The 20,981-nt window shown below is 33.3% G+C and overlaps 4 protein-coding genes and 1 long non-coding RNA gene across 6 annotated transcripts; 4 read left to right on the top strand and 1 right to left on the bottom strand.

The window, feature by feature from the left end:
* Window positions 1-108: 108 nt before the first annotated feature.
* On the top strand, window positions 109-2,122 carry LOC114931472 (rab-like protein 3). Its single transcript, XM_029303532.2, has 5 exons — window positions 109-416; window positions 721-930; window positions 1,037-1,185; window positions 1,289-1,411; window positions 1,471-2,122. Exons 1-5 carry the CDS (start codon window positions 371-373, stop codon window positions 1,645-1,647), a joined length of 705 nt encoding a protein of 234 aa, XP_029159365.1. The 5' UTR covers window positions 109-370; the 3' UTR covers window positions 1,648-2,122.
* On the bottom strand, window positions 1,470-9,054 carry LOC146723135 (uncharacterized). Of its 2 annotated transcripts, none has more exons than XR_014924751.1 (3): window positions 8,926-9,054; window positions 5,350-7,849; window positions 1,470-1,827 (listed from the first exon to the last, which is right to left on the bottom strand). It is a non-coding gene; the product is annotated as an uncharacterized LOC146723135 (long non-coding RNA). The 2 variants fall into 2 exon arrangements; XR_014924752.1 differs by having other exon boundaries at window positions 8,862-8,926.
* LOC114931457 (putative ATPase N2B) lies at window positions 2,281-5,580 on the top strand. Its single transcript, XM_029303505.2, has 8 exons — window positions 2,281-2,484; window positions 2,712-3,105; window positions 3,454-3,639; window positions 3,716-3,957; window positions 4,037-4,205; window positions 4,305-4,445; window positions 4,589-4,708; window positions 4,783-5,580. The coding sequence occupies exons 2-8, from the start codon at window positions 2,728-2,730 to the stop codon at window positions 4,903-4,905; spliced, it is 1,359 nt and encodes a 452-aa protein (XP_029159338.1). The 5' UTR covers window positions 2,281-2,484; window positions 2,712-2,727; the 3' UTR covers window positions 4,906-5,580.
* Window positions 5,704-7,749, top strand: Dera (deoxyribose-phosphate aldolase). Its single transcript, XM_029303519.2, has 5 exons — window positions 5,704-6,083; window positions 6,325-6,518; window positions 6,606-6,753; window positions 6,833-7,218; window positions 7,293-7,749. The coding sequence occupies exons 1-5, from the start codon at window positions 6,035-6,037 to the stop codon at window positions 7,539-7,541; spliced, it is 1,026 nt and encodes a 341-aa protein (XP_029159352.2). The 5' UTR covers window positions 5,704-6,034; the 3' UTR covers window positions 7,542-7,749.
* A 12-nt stretch (window positions 9,055-9,066) lies between the features above and the next one.
* Window positions 9,067-20,349, top strand: LOC114933667 (uncharacterized). The gene is made up of 16 exons (XM_085483157.1): window positions 9,067-9,356; window positions 10,476-10,586; window positions 10,701-10,852; window positions 11,211-11,267; window positions 11,330-11,440; window positions 11,996-12,332; window positions 12,925-13,181; window positions 13,454-16,393; window positions 16,691-16,699; window positions 17,143-17,146; window positions 17,518-17,983; window positions 18,219-18,545; window positions 18,750-18,808; window positions 19,207-19,379; window positions 19,528-19,690; window positions 20,033-20,349. Exons 2-16 carry the CDS (start codon window positions 10,488-10,490, stop codon window positions 20,078-20,080), a joined length of 5,202 nt encoding a protein of 1,733 aa, XP_085339283.1. The 5' UTR covers window positions 9,067-9,356; window positions 10,476-10,487; the 3' UTR covers window positions 20,081-20,349.
* Window positions 20,350-20,981: the final 632 nt, after the last annotated feature.

The raw sequence follows: 20,981 nt of genomic DNA, 5'->3' as shown, positions 1-20,981 counted from the left end.
TAGCAGTCAGGTAAAGGTAGGATTCTTATAGAATCTTCCTAACTTTACCTGACTGCTTTCTACAAGAACTGCAACCAACTTTTAGCTTCAATCTTATCTAGGGTGCGTGCAAAAATCCTACTCGTAGCATTCAAATGACCAATCAAGACAATTATTTGATCAATAAATGTCACTTCATGAGTGAAGAATTTCCGAACTTATTCTAGAATATTACATTTGACGTATACAGTTTGTAACATGGTAGAAGTATATTTCCACACTTCCACCATGATTTGTTAGATTCCAATATGATACTTTGTAAATGATCATCTGTCAAATGTCAAACTTATACAAAGTGTAATTCGTGAAATACATAATACGATTTATTATAATGGCAGCGATTGATAAAGTTAAAATTATCGTAGTAGGCGATTCAGGTAAATATAAGAAATAATATACTGTATTATCCATTTTTTACAGAATATTATTGATATTTATACAATATTTCATTTGAATAAAATGTGATACAAACTGCCCTAACTATTATAATAAAATTCTCTTATTCTTCGTTATTGATATCATATTACACTATTAAATATTAAAATTATAATCAAGTTTAGGTTATATATAATTTATATCATATTGCACTATAAACATTATATATCATATTAGATAGTTATCATTGATATTATTTTTATAAAAGAATATAGGATTTCACTAATGATGTTTGCATTATTGCAGGTGTTGGTAAAACATCATTGACACATTTAATATGCCAACAGCAACCTATTAGCAATCCTTCCTGGACCGTAGGTTGTTCAGTGGAAGTAAAGCTGCACGAATACAAAGAAGGGACACCTAATCAGAGAAGATACTTTATCGAGCTATGGGACATTGGTGGTAGTCAAAATCATACAAATACAAGATCTGTATTTTATAATTCCACAAATGGTATATATATTTTACAGCAATGTTAAATACAATATTATATCTAATTTGGATATATAATTGTGACAGAATGTGACAGTGATTGCAAATATATGTCGTTCATAACTAGGCATAATATTAGTCCACGATTTAACAAATCGTAAATCACAGCAGAATCTTCAGAAATGGCTGGAGGAAGTTTTAAGTAAAGATGGAACTTCGTCAAGGTCCAAGTTATTTGAGGACTTTGATCCAGAGAAATTCGTAGGCTCGACACAGGTGATAAAAACTTTCCACATTGCTAATTATGATATATAATTTATTCTATGTGTATTCATGTATTAACATTTATTCTCAATATATAGATAACATTTATTTTCAGATTCCAATCCTAGTTATTGGTACAAAGTTTGACCTAATCTCAGAATCCAATTTTATAAAATCCAATGTACACAGGCGTTCTGCAACGATTGCAGAAGAATGTGGTGCCGATGAAATATTTTTGGTAAATATTATTTGATAAATTCACATGAGAACAATGTTTGACCTTATTTATTTTCACAGGATTGTCGCCAGATAAGAGCTTTAGCAGCAGGGTCCAGTTCATCTGTGAAGCTCAGCAGATTTTTTGATAAAGTTATTGAAAGACGTTACTATTCCTCCAGAGAAGCCACCAATCTTGACAAACGAAGACCACCACTCTACACTTCCTCGTATCCAAAGTTTCATCATAATGATTAAATATGCAAAGAATAATCTCTTAAGGGAAATATTTTCATGTTACACAGAATAATTCTTGTAACATGAAAGATATTTGTAGGATTGACTGGATTAAGTATTGCAAGGCTGTTGATGTCGCACTTCTTATCCACATTCCTAATCTTCCTATGGAAGTATTTTACCAGATGTGCTCAAAGATGACTGTGAACAGCATATATAAAAATATATTAAGTTCATAATATTTTTCATCTATATTGTAAAAATATACCTATATATTATATATACAATCATTTCATAATGTAACACAGTTATATAATCTATATAATTTATATAATCTTTAATATATGAAATAATGATTGTTATAAGATTAATTTGTGTCACAATATTTAAGAAAATTATTTCTTTGAAAAATTTGTATGCTATCCCCTCTCTTAAATTTGTTAAATTTATATTACGAATCTATATAAATTATTTTTAATAAATAATAAAATATTTATGTAAAAATTGAGATTAAAATAATTGCAATTTGATCTGAGAAAATGAAAATTCGCGCTTAGCCGTCAACGGATTTGCGAGACTACGATTAGAGCTTATCTAGTTATTTTGTGGTAACTTTTTGAAGTCGCATGTTGCGCGCGGCGAATGAATCTTTCAAAAAGCACGTCCCCACCGTGCAGATGAGTTCGAGGATATACGTGACATTCGCACGTATGTTTGAATTGACAGGTGCAACGAGAAAAGCAGGTCTTTTCGTTTGTATATAAATATTATATATCTTGTGAATCAAAACGAAATCTTGTCACACGATCCTTCTCGTAAAATCAAGGCGCCTTTCTTTTTTAGCCTTTCTTCACGTGTGTGAGTTTAATTTGGAATATACATCTTGCCATTTTTTTTACATATGTTTATTAATGTCAAGGTTATCGCACCTGCGTATCATTAATGACTAATGCTAATGATTGACTATATATTAATTTTATTAATTCAATGTTCTTATTCGATTTTTGCGATTAAACGATCAATATTATATTATAAATATGATAATATAGATAAGTCATAGTTTTAAATAGGCCTTTGTTTTTCAGATAATATTTTGCAGTCATGACTTGCTGTCTTGTAAAGAAGTGTATCAGTGTGAATTATCTTTCCCACGTGCTGGCTCGCGTTCAACCAGTATTTTATATCCAAAGATGTGGCTATGCTCACAATATAGACATAAACTTGAATGATGGACCAGTCAGTATTTTGAAGCAAAAAATAGTGAGAGGAGAGTTGATGAATGATGCACATCAGATGAAAGTGGCACAGATTTTGCAGAGAATTTACCAAGAGGTACACGATTATAAGCCACAACAATTAAATTTATTGGAAAAATGGTTTGGCGGCAGCAAGAAAGATATGCCAAAAGGACTGTACATTCATGGAGCAGTCGGTGGAGGTAAAACAACGTTGATGGATCTATTTTACAATTGCTGCCAGGTATCTTTCGGGTTGCTTTCTCACACAAATATTGCATATGAAAAGCTAGATAACATGTCTTAATCATTTGATATTTTTTTTCCAAATAAAGTAATGTGTAAAAAAATGTAAGGAAATAATGTAATAGTTATACATAAATAATAGATGTCAAAACAAAATATTACTGTACTTTTTAAAACTAAAATAAATTAAGAAATAAAAAATTATTAATATACAATATATAATAAACAACTAAAAATTAGGAATAAATGTGAAATAATAGCTTTTCATGTGTAATATAGAATAAAAGGAATATTTTGGAATTTTATAATACAATATGTATTTCTTAATAAAAACATTTCGTTTCAGATTGAAAATAAGAAAAGAGTTCATTTTCACTCTTTCATGTTGGATGTACATAGTAGAGTGCATAAAGTAAAAAAGATGATTGTGCGAGATACTACTAGTACCAAACTGCAACCTTTTGATCCGATACCTCCTGTTGCATCCAGTATTGCCGAAGAGACTTGGCTATTATGCTTTGATGAATTTCAGGTTGATATTCACATATTATTTTCAAGAAAAGAATCACCAATGATAAAATGCATCAATAAAAACAATTATATTACAGGTGACGGACGTTGCAGATGCTATGATATTGAAACGGCTATTTACGGAGCTATTTGATAATGGCATTATAGTAGTCGCGACTAGTAATAGATCGCCCGATGATTTGTACAAGAACGGACTACAACGGGGAAACTTCGTGCCATTTATAAAAGTGCTAAAGGATCATTGCTATGTATGTAACTTGGATTCTGGAATAGATTACAGATTGAGGTCGGGGACAGGAAACAAGAAAATATACTTCATGTATGTGAAAATCGATAAATTGTCATTATATAATAATCGTCTATATGCTCGCTATTTAACGAGCCGTGTAAATTATAAGAAAAGGCAAGGATGCGACAAACGACGTGGACAAAGTTTTCAAATATTTATGCTCTATGGAGAATGATGTGATACGACCACGAACGATCTCTATAAGGGGACGCAACGTCACTTTCCGAAAAACCTGCGGGCAGGTGCTGGATTCCACGTTCGAAGAATTGTGTGACAGAGTAAGATGGATGTCTTCTGCTCATAAAGTTGTATGTTAATGAAATGTATTGTGAAAATTGTGATACAAATTACATAATATGGTTATTATTTCTGCACAGCCTCTTGGAGCAATCGATTATTTGGAATTGAGTCAAGTGTTTCATACAATAATAATAAGGGATGTACCTCAATTTAATCTACGACTTAAATCTCAAGCCAGACGATTTATTACTCTTATCGATACACTGTATGATAATAGGGTAAAGCATATTTCTGTGTATAAAATGACAACTTCTAATATCTGTCTTAATATCTAATATCTGGCTTCTAATATATGATAATTTGCATTTAATCTATCTAATTAATATTGGAGAAGATAAAACAAATTTATAATAACTCATAGGTACGGGTAGTTATGTCAGCAGCTGTGCCACATACGCAACTATTTTTACCAGAAAATGAATCCGAATATACTGATGAGAAAAGAATGCTGATGGATGACTTAAAGATTTCACATGGCTCGGTAAATATTCTAATTTGACAAAAACAGCGCATTTTTATTAGATTATTTGCTAATTATGTTAATTTCACATACAGGAAGATCACAAAGCAAATATCTTTACTGGTGAAGAAGAATTATTTGCATTTGATCGCACTGTATCACGTTTAGCTGAGATGCAGACTTCGCAGTACTGGGAACAGTGGGAGCATCATAGATAATGATGATTTTAACTAGTGCAAGTAGATTTATGTAGTTCTATATGAATTTACAGCACACATATTAACAATAAAATTTTAAAGAGATAATTTCACAAGTAAAATTATATAAGCTTTTGTCAAATGTGTGCGATTTACTTAGAATGTAGTTTTTACATTTTGTCAGTATTTTATTTTATGGAAAGTAAAGGTAAATAATTTTTTGGAAAGAAGTTTTCGAAATCTAATATTAAAATATTTATTTAATTATTTATGAATGTTAAACTTTAACACTAACATCTAAATGTATGTTTCTGTATCTATGTATCTATGTACTTATGTATCTATATGTACTTATGTATTTATGTACATATGTAAAACATGATGCAAGTACACTATTTGCATCATGATGTAAATGTATAAATTACATGAAATTTTAAAATTGGCTTATGTGTTATAATTACTCACTTTTTTGTGATATTGATAGCATATGTCGAGAAGATTACCGATGTCATATAGTTTGTAGTTTAGTAGGTTGAAAAAATTTTCAATCACATCATCTATTTAGACACCAACAATGGTCATATCAGAATTAAATGATTATACATAGGAGTTCACTCACTCGATAGCGTACACAACGGAAAAGAAAAAAAATTATATTTTTTTATACACATTTTAGATAATATTTACGAATATTATTTCCTGGAATAAAAATATAAGATAAAATTTTTCTCTGAAATTCGACAGATATAACAAGATATTAATAAAAAACGTTTTATGTATATTGCTTTGAGGTTTTATTGTGTATTATCCCTAACCCTAAATATAACACGTGACAGATAAGTGGCAAGTTGTTTTGTATACTTTATTTTAATGCAATGTATAGCTTCATCTTATTTTTATAATTCTTATCATCTCATACAATTATATAATACAGAGCTGTTTTATCAATTCGAAAAATAAGTTTAGGCAGGAAAGTAGATTGTTTTCCACGTTGGTTTACGAATTTACCAACAGTTTTGTGTTTCATTTTAAGTAAACAGACACAGGTGGGACAAACAAAGGTGACGAGTATAAAGTCACATCGATACAGTAGTTATTTTGCACATTCAATCTCTGATATATCTTAAATTTTTCTATTGAAATTGAAATTATGGCTAATCCAGCTCCGATAGTTCCTGAGGTAATCGAATCAGTTAAACGTAAGTAATGCAATAATTTTAATACTATATATTATATTATTCCAATGCATATCTTTTTATGTATAAAATTAGATATATATAATTGCGTATATATAATTATATATATGATATATATATATATATATATATATATATATATATTATTTATTATGTATATATATATATTATTTATTATGTATATATATATATATATTATTTATTATGTATATATATATATTTTTCTTATATTTATACTCTTTAGCTTGGCTAAAATTCTTGGAAGTAAACATTAATGAGCCAGCAATAAACAAAAGTGTACGACAGATACGTTATTTAGCTTCCACATTAACTGGTGACAATAAAATAGCTTGGTTATTAAAATTGATAAACTTCATAGATTTGACTTCTTTGAGTGGTAATGAAACTAGCGTCAACATGGAGTTTTTGTGTAGAAAGGTATATAAGAAAAGTGATTTTTTAATATAAATTTATATTAGAAATTATTTTTTAAAATAAATAATTGATTAACAATTAATATTGCAGGCTACAACAATTGCAGATCGCATTTCACTGAAATGGGATAAACCACTTCATCCAGCAGGCATTTGCGTTTATCCCTCCAGAATAAAGGATGTAGCAGATTTTTTAAAGACATCAAAAAATAAGCCAGGTCCAATTAAAGTCGTTAGCGGTAAGAAAATAAATCTTTTTCTGGGTTAAGAAAGATATTAATGTCGAACGATATTGTCTAATAATAATGTTTATATCAGTGGCTGGTGGGTTTCCTTCTGGACAATATCCTTTAGAGACCCGGTTGCAAGAAGTGCGCTGTGCCATAGAATATGGAGCGCAAGAAATAGATGTTGTGATCGATCGATCGTTAGCTTTGAATCATGAATGGGTAGCATTGTACAATGATCTAGTAGCTATTCGCAATGCTTGTAACAAGAAAGGAAAAATATGTCTGAAAGTTATACTATCAACAGGAGAACTATTTAACTTCAAAAATGTGTACAAAACGTCTATGATAGCTATGTTTGCTGGCGCTAATTTTATCAAGACATCTACAGGAAAAGAGGAAGTTAATGCAATTTTGCCTATGGGTATTGTCATGTGTAGAGCGATAAAGGATTATGAGAGATTGACATCTACAAAGGTAATGTATAATTTGAATGCAATTTCTCTTAGAAAGCTCATAGCATAGCTCTATAACATATCTTTTGTTTATAGGTTGGCATTAAACCTGCTGGAGGTATACAAACTGCGCAAGATGCTCTTGAATGGATGGTTTTAATCAAGGAAGAATTAGGACAAGATTGGTTGACAAGCAGCCGTTTCAGAATTGGTGCATCCAAATTGCTGGATAATATTATAGAAGAAATTAATGAAACCTGTAAAAATGTGGTACCACAAGATACAGAAGATTATAAAGATGTAAGTACTGAAGAAAAAATTGTAAACAAGGCTGAATCTAAATAAGAAAGTTAGATCTGACTGGAACAAATAAATAAAAAGTTTTTATATTATTTTTATACACAATTTAAGAAATAATTCTTGGAATATATTAATCTGTGTTTTAATAAAATAGTTTTTATCTCAAACTTTTAAGAACTGATCTATACAAGAAAAACTAATAAAGGCAAAATAATAAATTGTTTATTTAGTACCTTTTGTCAGTATGGCAGAATTAATTGGTTTTCTTACTTTCGTTCTTTTCGTTTAATCATAATTTCCCTTGCTTAATTATATTATAGTTGATCCAATTATTTCTTAGTCCATGAATGTATCTGAAAATGAGAGAATTTTTTTATTTCAATTAATTTGAGAGATTTTTAAATTAAATTTAATCAATATTGTATATGCTAAAAATCTCTCACAACAAAAAATGCAAGAACATTTATGTAAAAAATTATGTACAAAAACCACGAATCCTATTATATTGCCCAGATAGCCACGGTAATTATTATGACATCAAAATGATGTCATAATAATTACTGTGGCTATCTGGGTGTATATAGTATATATCTTATGAGCTTTAACATTTCTTATATGTATAAAAAATAAAAACAAGTTTTTTAATTTTGAAAAGCAATTATTTATGATTAATATGAATAATATAAAAGATAATTAAAATAGATCCTCTTCAAAAATAACAAGATACTGCATCAGAACAATTGATATCGCGACGCCCATGTGTCTAAATATATCCTCATCAGTAAATAGATTCCGCATAATCAACATACTTAGTACTTCGTTGCGGGCACATAAATACGAGTATCTGTTTCAAATGTCTTTGTAAAATAATCTAAAATTTATTTGTTTCTTTGTTTTAATAAACGATCATAATAATTGTCAATGTAGTAAAGCCGAAGTACAAAATACGAGTTGCACATCACAAAGCGTTTAGATTTTTTTAAAAATTTACTAATTTACTATTTGTTTGGATGTCATTATAAGTTTATACAAAAAAATATTGTATAATAAGATCTAATTGTGTATAATTGCAGTTATAAATTGATAACCCAGATAGCACAGCGAATTCAAATTTGAAAAAGGACTCAAATTCGTGACATACAAATGAATTCTTTTTGAATTCGCTGTGCTATCTGGAAATTTATGTTATATTTATAATAGTTTAATAATTTGCAGAAAAAGAAAGATGAAGAGACTTTATGATATAATAATTCTCCAGATTATCCTAAAGTTCATCCTAACATTTCGTTCCGAAATCATTCATCATTTAAAAATCTCAAAAAATTAATAATCGAGAAGGAATATTTGAATAACACGATGTAGAACCTTTCTCTCTCCACGATATTATTGTATTATCAGTTTAGGATTCAGCTTGCGATTTTGCCTGTACCGGGGGAGGCGAAGGCGGGCGTTCGCAACCGGAAATTGAGGCTCAAATCCAATATAGATCGATCAATAAATAGATCCCGAGCCGGCACGAGAATCGCGTCACAGAGTCGACCGCTCTGTAGTATTTACAGCTTACAAGCCCGTCGTATCTCGCATCTTCTGGCAAAGCCTATCGTGACACCGTTTCGGCCGGGCAACGGCCAGGTCGGGCCCCCGGTTGTGTCCGTTTCTTCCATCGTCGGGGCTTTATTCTGCTTTAGTCGTCGCCTGGCTCGTCGATTCTAGCAGCCGTTTTCCGCGGATTCCAGAGCGACGTAGCAGCTGATGCAGTGAGTCCTCCGCATCCTCTCTGCGCCACGCGCAGCAGTTTATCATCTCGCCAACCCCCGCCGACTCGCGTGGGAAATTTATACCCTCGCTAAGCTTGGCTCGGCAAGTAATACACGACACCACCACCTCCCTTGTCCTATTATACTCGTGTACCGTCACTTCCGGGTATATAACGCAGATTCGCGGGCCTGCGAGATGCCGGCAAAAATAGAGCGAAAGGGAGAAGTCACGGTTCACCCTCTCTTACACGAGCGAAGTTCTCCGAGAAATTTGCAACAAATATGATTGATTACAAAATTAAATTATTATATGTTTAACTTAAATATGGTTCTTACAAATTACATACGTTTATTACAAATATATATGTATGTATATTTGGCAAAGAAACCGCGTTTATATTCGATAAATATGAGACTGCCTAATTTCGATTTTACTTAAAGATATGCTTACTTCTCGAATTTATTTCATATGCAAAGTTAATTAAAAATACATTATATATTTGCACTTTGAACTTTACTTATTTCATAAAAATAGAAATGCTAATTCTGGATGACAATGAAATTTGATTTCATCATACTTTACTTAATTAATAATTAAAATTTATTTATCGATTTGAAAATTGTATTTAATGATTATATTTTTAGATATATAAATTATCTTGGCATTTAGCCGCATAACGAATCGTTGACCTGTCTCTCTAAATGACGCTTGTTTTCATCGAAATGATAGATGTATTTATGTTCCTTTTGTAAACAACATTATTCGCATTCATTCGTAAACAACATGAAAATAGCATTAGGAATTATAAAAAACCGTATCCGACATTCGTGTTGTCGTCTTATGTTGCCAAAATCTCGTTCCGGATTTTACGTAATTATGTACCTAAAAGTTTAAAACATTTTAAATATTGCGTCGATTAAGAATACTACAATAAAAAAATAAGAAGAGACGAACAATGTGCGATAAAATAAAAAACTAGCAATTAGTTTGTTTAATTATAAAAAAAAACAGTGATAGATTTTGAAGAATGACCCATGGCAGACTGATATAATTAATTTTAATCGCATATATAGTTATCAGTTTCAATTTATACAGTGCTGGCTAATTTTATTAATAATTTTTGGATATAAGAAGATAAAATCTTGTTTAAATAAGATTAGGAAATATAGATCTTTCAAGCGATTGCATAACATTATGAAACGTAACTTTACATAATTTCAGATGTAGAACGTCATGGCAATTAGCATAAAATTCACAAAATTTAACAACACACCATGGGGCTTTCGACTAGCAGGTGGCAGCGATTTTCCGCAGCCACTTACTGTTATCAAAGTGAGTTTCTTGCAATTAATTAGCAGAATGAGTATCTCTTATTTGATAACAATATCGTTAAGATTTTCCAAAAAGAAATAGAACAAATATAAAAAATATGTGAATCATCTATAGATCACAGAGGGCAGTTTGGCCGAATGTATGGGTTTAAAGGTTGGCGATGTCATAGTAAGATTAAATGATCAGCCAATTAGCAGTTTAACTCATGGACAAGCACACGAGGCAATCGTGCAAGCTGGCAACAATTTTGTTCTAGCTGTACAAAGGTAAGTCTATCGCAAGGGTCAATTAATTGTAAGTGTCACAAAAAAGATATAAAAGATTTATTTTTTAAGTTGCAAATCTTCTTTTGGAAGAGTCGTAACTGATAAGATACTGTATTTCATAAAAGAAAAGTTATAAAAATTGAGACATATATTATATTTCTTATAATGTTTGAATTATAATATTAAATTTTTTTTAAATAAATGATATTTTTGAATAATTAAATAAATAATATTGTAACTTTGTTTTCTTTTTTCATCAACGATTTTAAATTTGTGTTTGAAATCATTAAACAAAAAAATATCAGGTAGCATAATTTTCTATCCAGTTTCTTAGTAATATAAATTTCTATATAATTAGGGATGCGCATACTGCGTGTATAATTAAAATCCAGAAAATAGAAGATGGAGATAAATGACGCTCGTGCCGGTTGCATCGCAGCCAAAGTGAATAAACGAGTACGTAAATATGCGCAATAGCAAAGTCGACCACGTCTCTTCGCATAAATTAAGCTCTTGTCCTATTTGGTCCCGGGAGAAATCGTTCTTCAATATTAGTCTTTTTGAATTTATTGACACTGAAATTGCGTTGTTAGAGCTACAAATAACAAATACTTTCTACATTAAATCTTTATATACAATTGATGTAATAAAAGTTGCAGTTATCTAATTTTTTCTGCTGCTGCAAAATATCATATCCAGTTCGCTAAAATATAAAATTAAAATAAAATATATAGTAAAATAGAAAGAAAAAAATAAAATGTTTATAAATAAATATAATTGAACTTTTGGAACTCACATAGAATGATTCGTTGTGCGATTAATAACTCTATGTTTAACGTGACAATTCATTATGTATGTTCATTGTAACTGGAGAAACTAATGAAGAACTCGGGTATCGAGGCAAATTTTTTTCGATCATCTCATCTAAATCAAGATCAAGTTTAATTTTGGAGCGTAATGGTCGAAGGCTGTAATCAAATTTAATGAGCCTTCAAGGATCTCGTAATGCGTCAGGCGACCGCCGCGCGTCATTCATCACCAGCATATACTCTTCGATAATAATTTCGGGGACGGCAAGAATATCCCGGAGCGCGTATGAGCTATGTGGCAATGTATTGCGACATTTATAAATAGGTGACCCAGAATGAGAGATCTGTTTATCATTGGTCGGCGATTTTATTGCTGGTCCCTGTCGCGCCCCGTTTCTTGCCGTTTGTCGCGGATTCGCGGGATTCGCCGCATAGAGAGTAGAGTAGAGGGTAAATCTTACCAGACTCACTCACACACCGGAATCCGTTGCCTTCGGTGCATTCGGTGCATATTCGCGTTCGCGAGCCGGTCGCTGGACCGGCGCATCCACCACGAGCGGGAGAAAGTCTATTTTCTTGGTTGCTGTGTTTGTTGTTTGCGCAGAGAGGAAGAGGCACGAAAGGCCGTCGAGGCGATATCGGAAGAGAACATCGTCCCATATAAGATCTCCGTAAGTATATATCCGTGAGATGAAAGGTAAACAGCATCCCTGACTGCGCTCTTAACTGGTGACGAGGAGGTATCTACGTGATACGTCCATTTCTCTCAACGATCCGCTCTTATTTTCTTTTTGGAATATTCGGCTCTCGTGCATTTCTAAAAACAGAGATTGTTTTTCTATTTTCCGGAACACATCTAAAAAAATATTAGAGGGAGAAAAGATGATTATGTCACCACGTAAGAATTGAATAAACTGATACGATTGTTGTGAGAGATAGAAACATATTTGATTTAAAATTCTCAGATGGTTTAAAAAAAATGTATATTGTGTCAAGATTATTAAATACTATAATTCTTAAAGAATATGTGTGGGACTTATTATAGACTCAAGTATATTAAAATATTTTGAATGCTTGTAACAAGAATAAGTAATTCTTATGAGTTCTCTACGTATAATTAAAATAGCTTCAGAAAATTAAGAATCTTTTTGGAAATTAATCTCATTCTTTCGTCAGGGAAAATCTTTGATCTTTGCTTGACATTTCAAGAGATATGGTACTAGAGAAAGTGCGAGATGAGATGACGTCGAGTTTGCTTATTAGCTTGCAGACTTACCGCCAGTCTTCCCAGAAGAGATCTTAAAGGAGGAGACAGTGATCGAGCGGTACGAGGAAGAGAAGACTGTCGTTGAACCGTTGTCCGCCGAAGAAGAGGTCAGGCGAGAGGAGGAAAAGCTCGCGGAGGAGAAACCAGTGGACGCCAACAGCGAGATCGTGCCCAACAAAAATCTCACGGATGACGAGATCGCACAGCTGATTCTCGAGGAGGAGGAGCTCTTGTCCGATCAAGGATTATTGGGGTATATTTTTACATATGTCAAGTTGATCGATACAATTCTGCGCATTTAAGATTATTAATATCCATTCCCTAGTCTCGTCTTTCTCATTTATAAAAAATATTATATAAAATATTATATAAAAATTTATAAAAAAATGTATAAAACATTTATAAAAAATAATATAATATTAATTATATAATATAGTTATAATAATATTAATTAATTGAAATAAGAAATAAGTATTTTTACGATAATAATAACAATAATTTCCATTTTTTCCCTATTTTCGACAGAGTGAACTTTAAAAAGCTACGACCACGCGCCCCGATTCTGAAAGAGTCGAAGGTCTTGGAGGAATTACAGAACATTGCAACAGCCGAGCCCGAGCGGATACGGGAGTTGAAGCGCACTTCCACTTTCTTGCAGAAGCCAGAGCGACCGGTACCAAAGCCTAAGTGCGAGCCAAAGGTGGTGGAGGACGACGTTGAGAGCTACAAGGTCGTGATCAAGAAACAAGACAAAAAGACTGTGATCGCGCGCCTTGTAGAGAAGGGCCTGCTTCCTCCAGGGTCAGAGGCGAGCGTCGCCGGGACACCGGAACCACCGGAACCACCGTCCGAGGTAAAGATGCATGAAATGGAGAACCGGCTCGAGGAAGACCGTCCCCCCGTGTTTAACCGAAATTCCTCGTGTTCGATCTCCCCCTTCGATACCGATGATTCACTGTCCTCGCGTTCTCCAGAACTTGATTCGAACGAAACTTGTCCTTCCGAGGATCAGCTAGGATGTCCCGCGACATATAACTGCAAGTCGAAGCTGTCGAACGGCAAACCAAGTCATTATCGAAGAAACAGTTCCGAAGCCAGAAGGAGGTCGTCCTTCAAGGGTTATTATCTAGAAAATATTCTCTCCGGTTATGCCGACTCTTGCGTTTCCCGTGATCAACAGATCGACGATCAGTTCGAGTCTCCAAAGACGAGATCTGGAAGTTCCAAAGGCAGAAGGAGATCGTCCTTCAAGGGTTATTACCTAGAAAATATTCTCTCCGGTTATGCCGACTCTTGCGTTTCTCATGATCAACAAAACGACGATCAGTTCGAGTCTCCAAAGACGAAATCTGGAAGTTCCAAAGGCAGAAGGAGATCGTCCTTCAAAGGTTATTACCTAGAAAATATTCTCTCCGGTTATGCCGACTCTTGCGTTTCCCGTGATCAACAGAACGACGATCAGTTCGAAGCTCCAAAGACGAGATCTGGAAGTTCCAAAGGCAGAAGGAGATCGTCTTTCAAGGGTTATTACTTAGAAAATATTCTCTCCGGTTATGCCGACTCTTGCGTTTCCCGTGATCAACAGATCGACGATCAGTTCGAGGCTCCAAAGACGAAATCTGGAAGTTCCAAAGGCAGAAGGAGATCGTCCTTCAAGGGTTATTACCTAGAAAATATTCTCTCCGGTTATGCCGACTCTTGCGTTTCCCGTGATCAACAGATCGACGATCAGTTCGAGCCTCCAAAGACGAGATCTGGAAGTTTCAAAGCTAGAAGGAGATCGTCCTTCAAGGGTTATTACCTAGAAAATATTCTCTCCGGTTATGCCGACTCTTGCATTTCCCGTGATCAACAGATTAATGATCAGTTCGAGTTTTCAAAGACGAGATCTGGAAGTTTTTGCTGGCTGGGAAGCAAGCTTGGTTTCGGTGCTCTCGCATCAAACAAGATCACTTCCAGAAGAAGGAAGAGCAGATGCCCGCGAGCACATTACGGAGAGAGGATTATTCTACGAAATGTTAGCGTTATCGCTCAACACTTGATGTTGTTCCAGTTTTTGTTGCAGAAGTCAAGTGTCTCCGAGTCATCGGAAACTTCAAATTATACTACTGATTCAGATCTAAATGAGCAAAAAATTAATAAAGATATCTGCAATATGAAAATCTCCGGATGGCATGAAGATGGTCCGTTATGTTCATTACAAGAAGAATATGCCGTTGATATTCTGGATTCAAACAAGAAGGAAACCGATAAAAACAATGTTCTCAAGTGTAATCCGATTTTGTCTGAAGATGTCGACGAGTCCGTGTTATCTGAAGAGAAAGACGACTCTCTTTCGAAATTCTTGCAATCGACTGAGAATTATATTTCCACCGAGGTCTTTCATCGCGGCAATAGAAGATTTTCGAAATCGCGTAAGTCCATAGATGCCATCCCCGAGAAAGATGATAATACAATCTCGAATCTCCTCCAATCAACCGGAGATTACGTTAACAGCGAGGTATTCCATCGCGGTAGCCGAAGATTCTCAAAGTCATCCAAGGACGCGGAACAGGAACCGAGTGCTCTGTCGGATCTCCTCCAATCAACCGGAGATTACGTTAACAGCGAAGTGTTCCATCGCGGTAGCCGAAGACTCTCAAAGTCATCCAAGGACGCGGAACAAGAACCAGATGCTGTGTCGAATCTCCTTCAATCAACCGGAGATTATGTCTCTAACGAGGTGTTCCATCGCGGTAGTCGAAGATTCTCAAGGTCATCCAAGGACGTGGACCAGGAATCCGGTGCTTTGTCGGATCTCCTCCAATCAACCGGAGATTACGTCAACAGCGAGGTGTTCCACCGTCGTAGCCGAAGACTCTCGTTGTCAAAACCACCCAAGGATCCGGAACAAGAACCGGGTGTTCTGTCAAATCTCCTCCAATCAACTGGAGATTACGTTAACAGCGAGGTGTTCCATCGTCGTAGCCGAAGACTCTCGTTGTCAAAACCACCCAAGGATCCAGAAGAGGAACCAGGTGTTCTGTCGAATCTTCTCCAATCAACCGGAGATTACGTCAACAGCGAGGTCTTCCATCGTCGTAGCCGAAGACTTTCATTGTCAAAACCACCCAAAGATCCGGAAGAGGAACCGGGTGTTCTGTCGAATCTTCTCCAATCAACTGGAGATTACGTCAACAGCGAGGTGTTCCATCGCCGTAGCAGGAGATTATCAAAATCGTCCAGAAGGGGATCTCTCGTAGCTCCCGATTCGAAAAGCGATTCCTCCAATCTGCCTTGGTTTTCGTTCGGAGGCTGCGAGGAGAAGATCGATTCCGAAATCGATCTGGACAATCGAAGGTTGTCATTCGTGCCGACGGTCCTCTATCAAAGTGTCACGAATCGTATCGGTGTTGATTTTACAAGGCTGGTGGCTTACGCCTTTGTGCCGTGCACCTCAATCATCCTTCTGTACATGTATCAGTAGTCCTCATCTGGCGATGTTTGTATTCTGTTTCGATACGTTGATATAAATGATAAATGATTGTAATCAATCTTAAATTTCAAATTAAATGTCGAGGATGAACAAATTTATTCATTTCGATCATCACAATTGCGCGCATGTTTATGTGTGTATTTACATTTAAATAGATATCATTGTTCCTAAAATGATTCTAACTGTCTTACTAGGTATATACTTGTTTTAGAAATTCTCTTAAATAATATATATTGATCCACATAAACATATTTCGTAAATGCGCTCGAATTTTATTATAATTATAGTATGTTCTTGTTTTTTTGTCATTAGAGAAAATGTGTGTTGTTAAACTGATTTTATTATACAAAATAAATAACCGGAATGCAAAGATATTTTATGTAAAAATCGATCCAATTTGTGTATGAACAAAGATATAATTAACTTTTCTCTTATTTATGTGAAATGATTTCTAAATAATTAAACTGTGAAAACCTGTCGTTTGTATTTAATCCTTGCATATCAATGGCTCATTTTCCATAATTATAATGTGAACAATAATAAGAAAAAATTGAAATTTTATATTTATTATTATATGCATTATTATTACTGTCATTATTTATTTTTTATCATTATTTTAAATTATTTAAATTTTTCTCACTTAATCGATTATAAAAAAACATAGCATAATTAAAATTATATAATATAATTCAATTCAATATCATATACTCTATAAGAAATATTCAATTTGATAATTCAGAAAGGTAAGTACATATTCAATATCAATTTTTTAAACAGCTTCTTCTAATATTTTTTGCATTAAAAGTTTATTGTAATTTTTAAATATTTTGTCTCCAACTTTATCGACGAAGAAATTTGTTAATTGAAGTATTATTTTAGGAAATTAATAATTAGTATAATTATTTGATAATTTCTAACAACCTGTAACTTACAAACCTGTAAACGTGTAATATGCATTTTATCTTTTACAAACTAAAAATTATTGATATGATATAACAAACAAAACTTTTGGTAAAAATGTAGTTTTGCAATAATCATTCTTAGATCAAAATCTATAGAAAAATTTACGCTATGTTTATTCGGTGCATTCATACAATTTTCTTTTTTAATTTAGACAATAACACCAGCATCAACACCAAAACCCACATCTAGAGCGGAGCAAGAAGAGAGTCTTGAATCTCATTTCGCATCAAAGGCAGAAGGAGAAGAAAAGAGCGACGAAACCGACGACTTCAAGGAGAGATCCGAATCTAAGGAGGAAAATCATCGTTCTGAGTCTCGTGCAGCCGGATCCAGCCAGGACGAGGCAGCAGTACTCGAGGAAGATTCCAGCGTCTCGACGACGGATCGAGCGGCGACGAAAGCCGAGAGTGAGAAAATCAAGGAACTGGTGTCCACGGAGTTCAGTCTCGAGCAACAGCTGGAGAACGTGCAGCGGCAATTGCTCGCTTTGAAACAGCTACCGAGCGAGATCGAGAATCACTTGAGGATCGTCTCCGAGCAATTGCACAAGATCATGGAGCTGAGCGGTGTTCCGAGGTCTTTCGGCAACGGAAGCGGCGGCCATCGCGGGTCACCAGGTGACCGAGATTCGTAGTCGAGGTCGAAAACCAAAAACCAACTATCGATGATTACTCTTTTAGTATATTTTCCATTTTCATCCTGAATGAGTGCCAATTCGTCAATATTAAATGTGAAAAAAATTACTAAACAATATAGCTTATAAGATGGACGACCAGATTTTTTTTCAATTTTGCACTTAGATTTAAGATTCTTTTTTGAATAGCACGCTAATTAAGATTCGTTGTTATTCAGAAGAGAATATCGTACAGCGAAAGGACGAAGAAAAGTTGGAGGAACAAGATGAGGACACTGATGAGGAGGATGACGAATTTACGGAAACTTACGATTACATCGAGGAAATCGCATGCTTGGAGCGAAAAACGTCATCGAGGTCAACGCCACAAGTGATCGAGCCTAGTGACGATGAAGGAGAAATGGAAGAAGAAGAAGCAGAATTGAAGGAACTGGACGGTACGATTTCCGTGAAGAGCGCAGACGAGGAAGGAAATAAAGTCAAGAAATTCATCGTTTCTTACGAAACTAAGCTTTTGAAATCACCAAGTCCAGCACTATCGCACGGTAAATATCGACATTAATCTATTAATCACGAATTTGTTTGTTTTGCAAAAACAGATAATAGATTATAATTCTATAAATTCGATCTTTGAATATTGTGAGGATATAAAATTTCCTCTTTATAATATTAAAATATATTATTTTTTGAGTATGTTTTTATTAAATACAACAGTCAGTGATTTAAAATATGATAATGCTATTATATAGGTAGTTTCGAACCAGACCCCAAACTATCACCAAAAGATCAAGTAATACAGGAATTACAGGTATCTCGATAGATGGAATGAACAATTCTGTGTTTACCTAGAAATTGATTATTATTGTTTCATTCTTTCTCCTCCCTCTCCATTATTCATATTCAAAAATTAAATACTGTTAAAATGTTAACAAATGAAAGTAATGTCAAAATATCCTTAATTATATATAATTAATTACATGCACAATGAATCGAATGTATTAAATGTATTTTTTTGTAATTAATATTCAAATTTGTTCTGTAAATCCATTGTTTCTACTTCGTTATTTCAATTCTATTTATTATTGATACCAATAAAATTTTTACATCTTTCCGTGAACTCCATTTTGCAATTTTGATGCAATTGATGCATGAGAAGCGTTCGAAATTAAATGGAAAGTCAATAACTTTTCATATTTCATTTTTCAGCAAAAAGTGCACAAGAAAGGCAAAAAACATTCGCAAGACCTCTGGCCCCAGGCTAAGCAGCTCGAACTTACGCAAGGTCGCAGATGGAGATGCCCGAATGACTTCTTCAATGACGAGATGATTGCTGAGGTCTTGTCTTGTCAGGCGGAAGTTATTCGCGGTAAAACGATGGGGTAAGAATGTATAGCGATTATAATGAAAAAAAAGATTTAAAAGCAAATTAATTATAAATGCAATATATAAGAATCCTGTAAAGAGCTTTAAAATTATTCTTATAATTTTTCAAAAATTTTCTAATCAAATATTAATCGATTATTACAGAGTAAACTTTAAGAAATACGAGAAAACAAATTTACCAAACTACGACTACCTGATGAATTCGAGCGTCTATAAGATGATTCATAAAATGGAACGAGAACCGAAAAAGGGCATCCCTGCGAGACCTGCTAAAGTCAATGCAGCTGAAGACATAATAGAGAGAGTTGTAAGCTTCTCTTTGTAACCTTTCACGATTGTCAATACAAATCGTTTAGAGAAAATGATGGTGATGATAATTAATTGTGAATTGACAAGTCAAAAATTTACTCTTAATTAATTTTATATACATACTAAAACAATTTTTAATCATAAATGATTAAAATATTTTTAATAAAATTGTTTTATTATATATTAAATATGTTTTTTTAATAAAATAAAAAAATGTGTTAGGCTAAAATTTAAATGAAAAATTCGTAATTTAATCAAATTATCATCGTCATGCTTTAACTTGATTATTATGATTTAGAATAAAAAACAAATTTGATTTCTCTTAACGATGTTTTTTCAGAAATCACCAGCATTGAGCGTTGTAGATGAGAGAAGCATCAGTCACTAAACCAACAGCAATCATAAATGAATCATCATAGTTTATAAGCAAAAAATTGATGTACTTACTTAAAGAATATGCTATAAACTGAACTGATATATCTAAAATCTAAGCAATTCAAGAAAATTGCTCAAAATTATTAAGAACGCAATTATCTGATTTGAAAAATGTTATCGTACGATTATCGAGATACAATATAATTATAATAATTCTAAGCATGTGTACATATATGTATATGTATAATCATATTTAAATCGTCCCGAGAACAATTTTTCTCGACAATATATTACATATATTAACAAAGAAAGTCCACGTCAGTAATCCTTCTTTGTATAAATTTACATATATGGAATAATTAATACATTAAATATAAACCATAAAAATTTTACATTTTAGAAGTATAGCAAATATCTAATTGTTTCGCATATTTTTAAAAGCAATTACTTGATTAATTGCATTTTAAAATATGCACTTTTCTATAATGCTCCTCAAAATGTACTTCATTATATTTTTTACCAATATATCCCTATATTTATCGAATAAATCACTGTAGACAGATGCATAATTAATAATTGGTTAGAATAATGCATAATAATTAATTGCATAGTTTTAGAGGAAAGTAAGTTAGAAAGTAAATATGTAAAAGTAGTTCATTTTACTATTATATATATTTGCGTTTATTTCTGTTCGCGATCGTAAGAATATTCGTTATTAGCGGAATTACTTTTATTACATCAGGTACTAACAACGTCAATTTTTTCTCGTTTTTTTAAACAGCAAGAAATAGCAATAACATCTTTGAAACAATCCGTGTACGTATATGTATACGTGCCATCATTTCGCTCAATGATGTTTAACCGGAGGAGATTGTTGGATCTCTAAATACGCGATGATTGAAATTGACCTAGAA

Source organism: Nylanderia fulva, unplaced genomic scaffold, assembly GCF_048542155.1.
Source record: "Nylanderia fulva isolate GAGA-0341 unplaced genomic scaffold, ASM4854215v1 Scaffold23, whole genome shotgun sequence".
NCBI lineage: Eukaryota > Metazoa > Arthropoda > Insecta > Hymenoptera > Formicidae > Nylanderia > Nylanderia fulva.
Note: the sequence above shows the minus strand (reverse complement) of the source record. Positions and strands in the feature narration are given on the sequence as shown.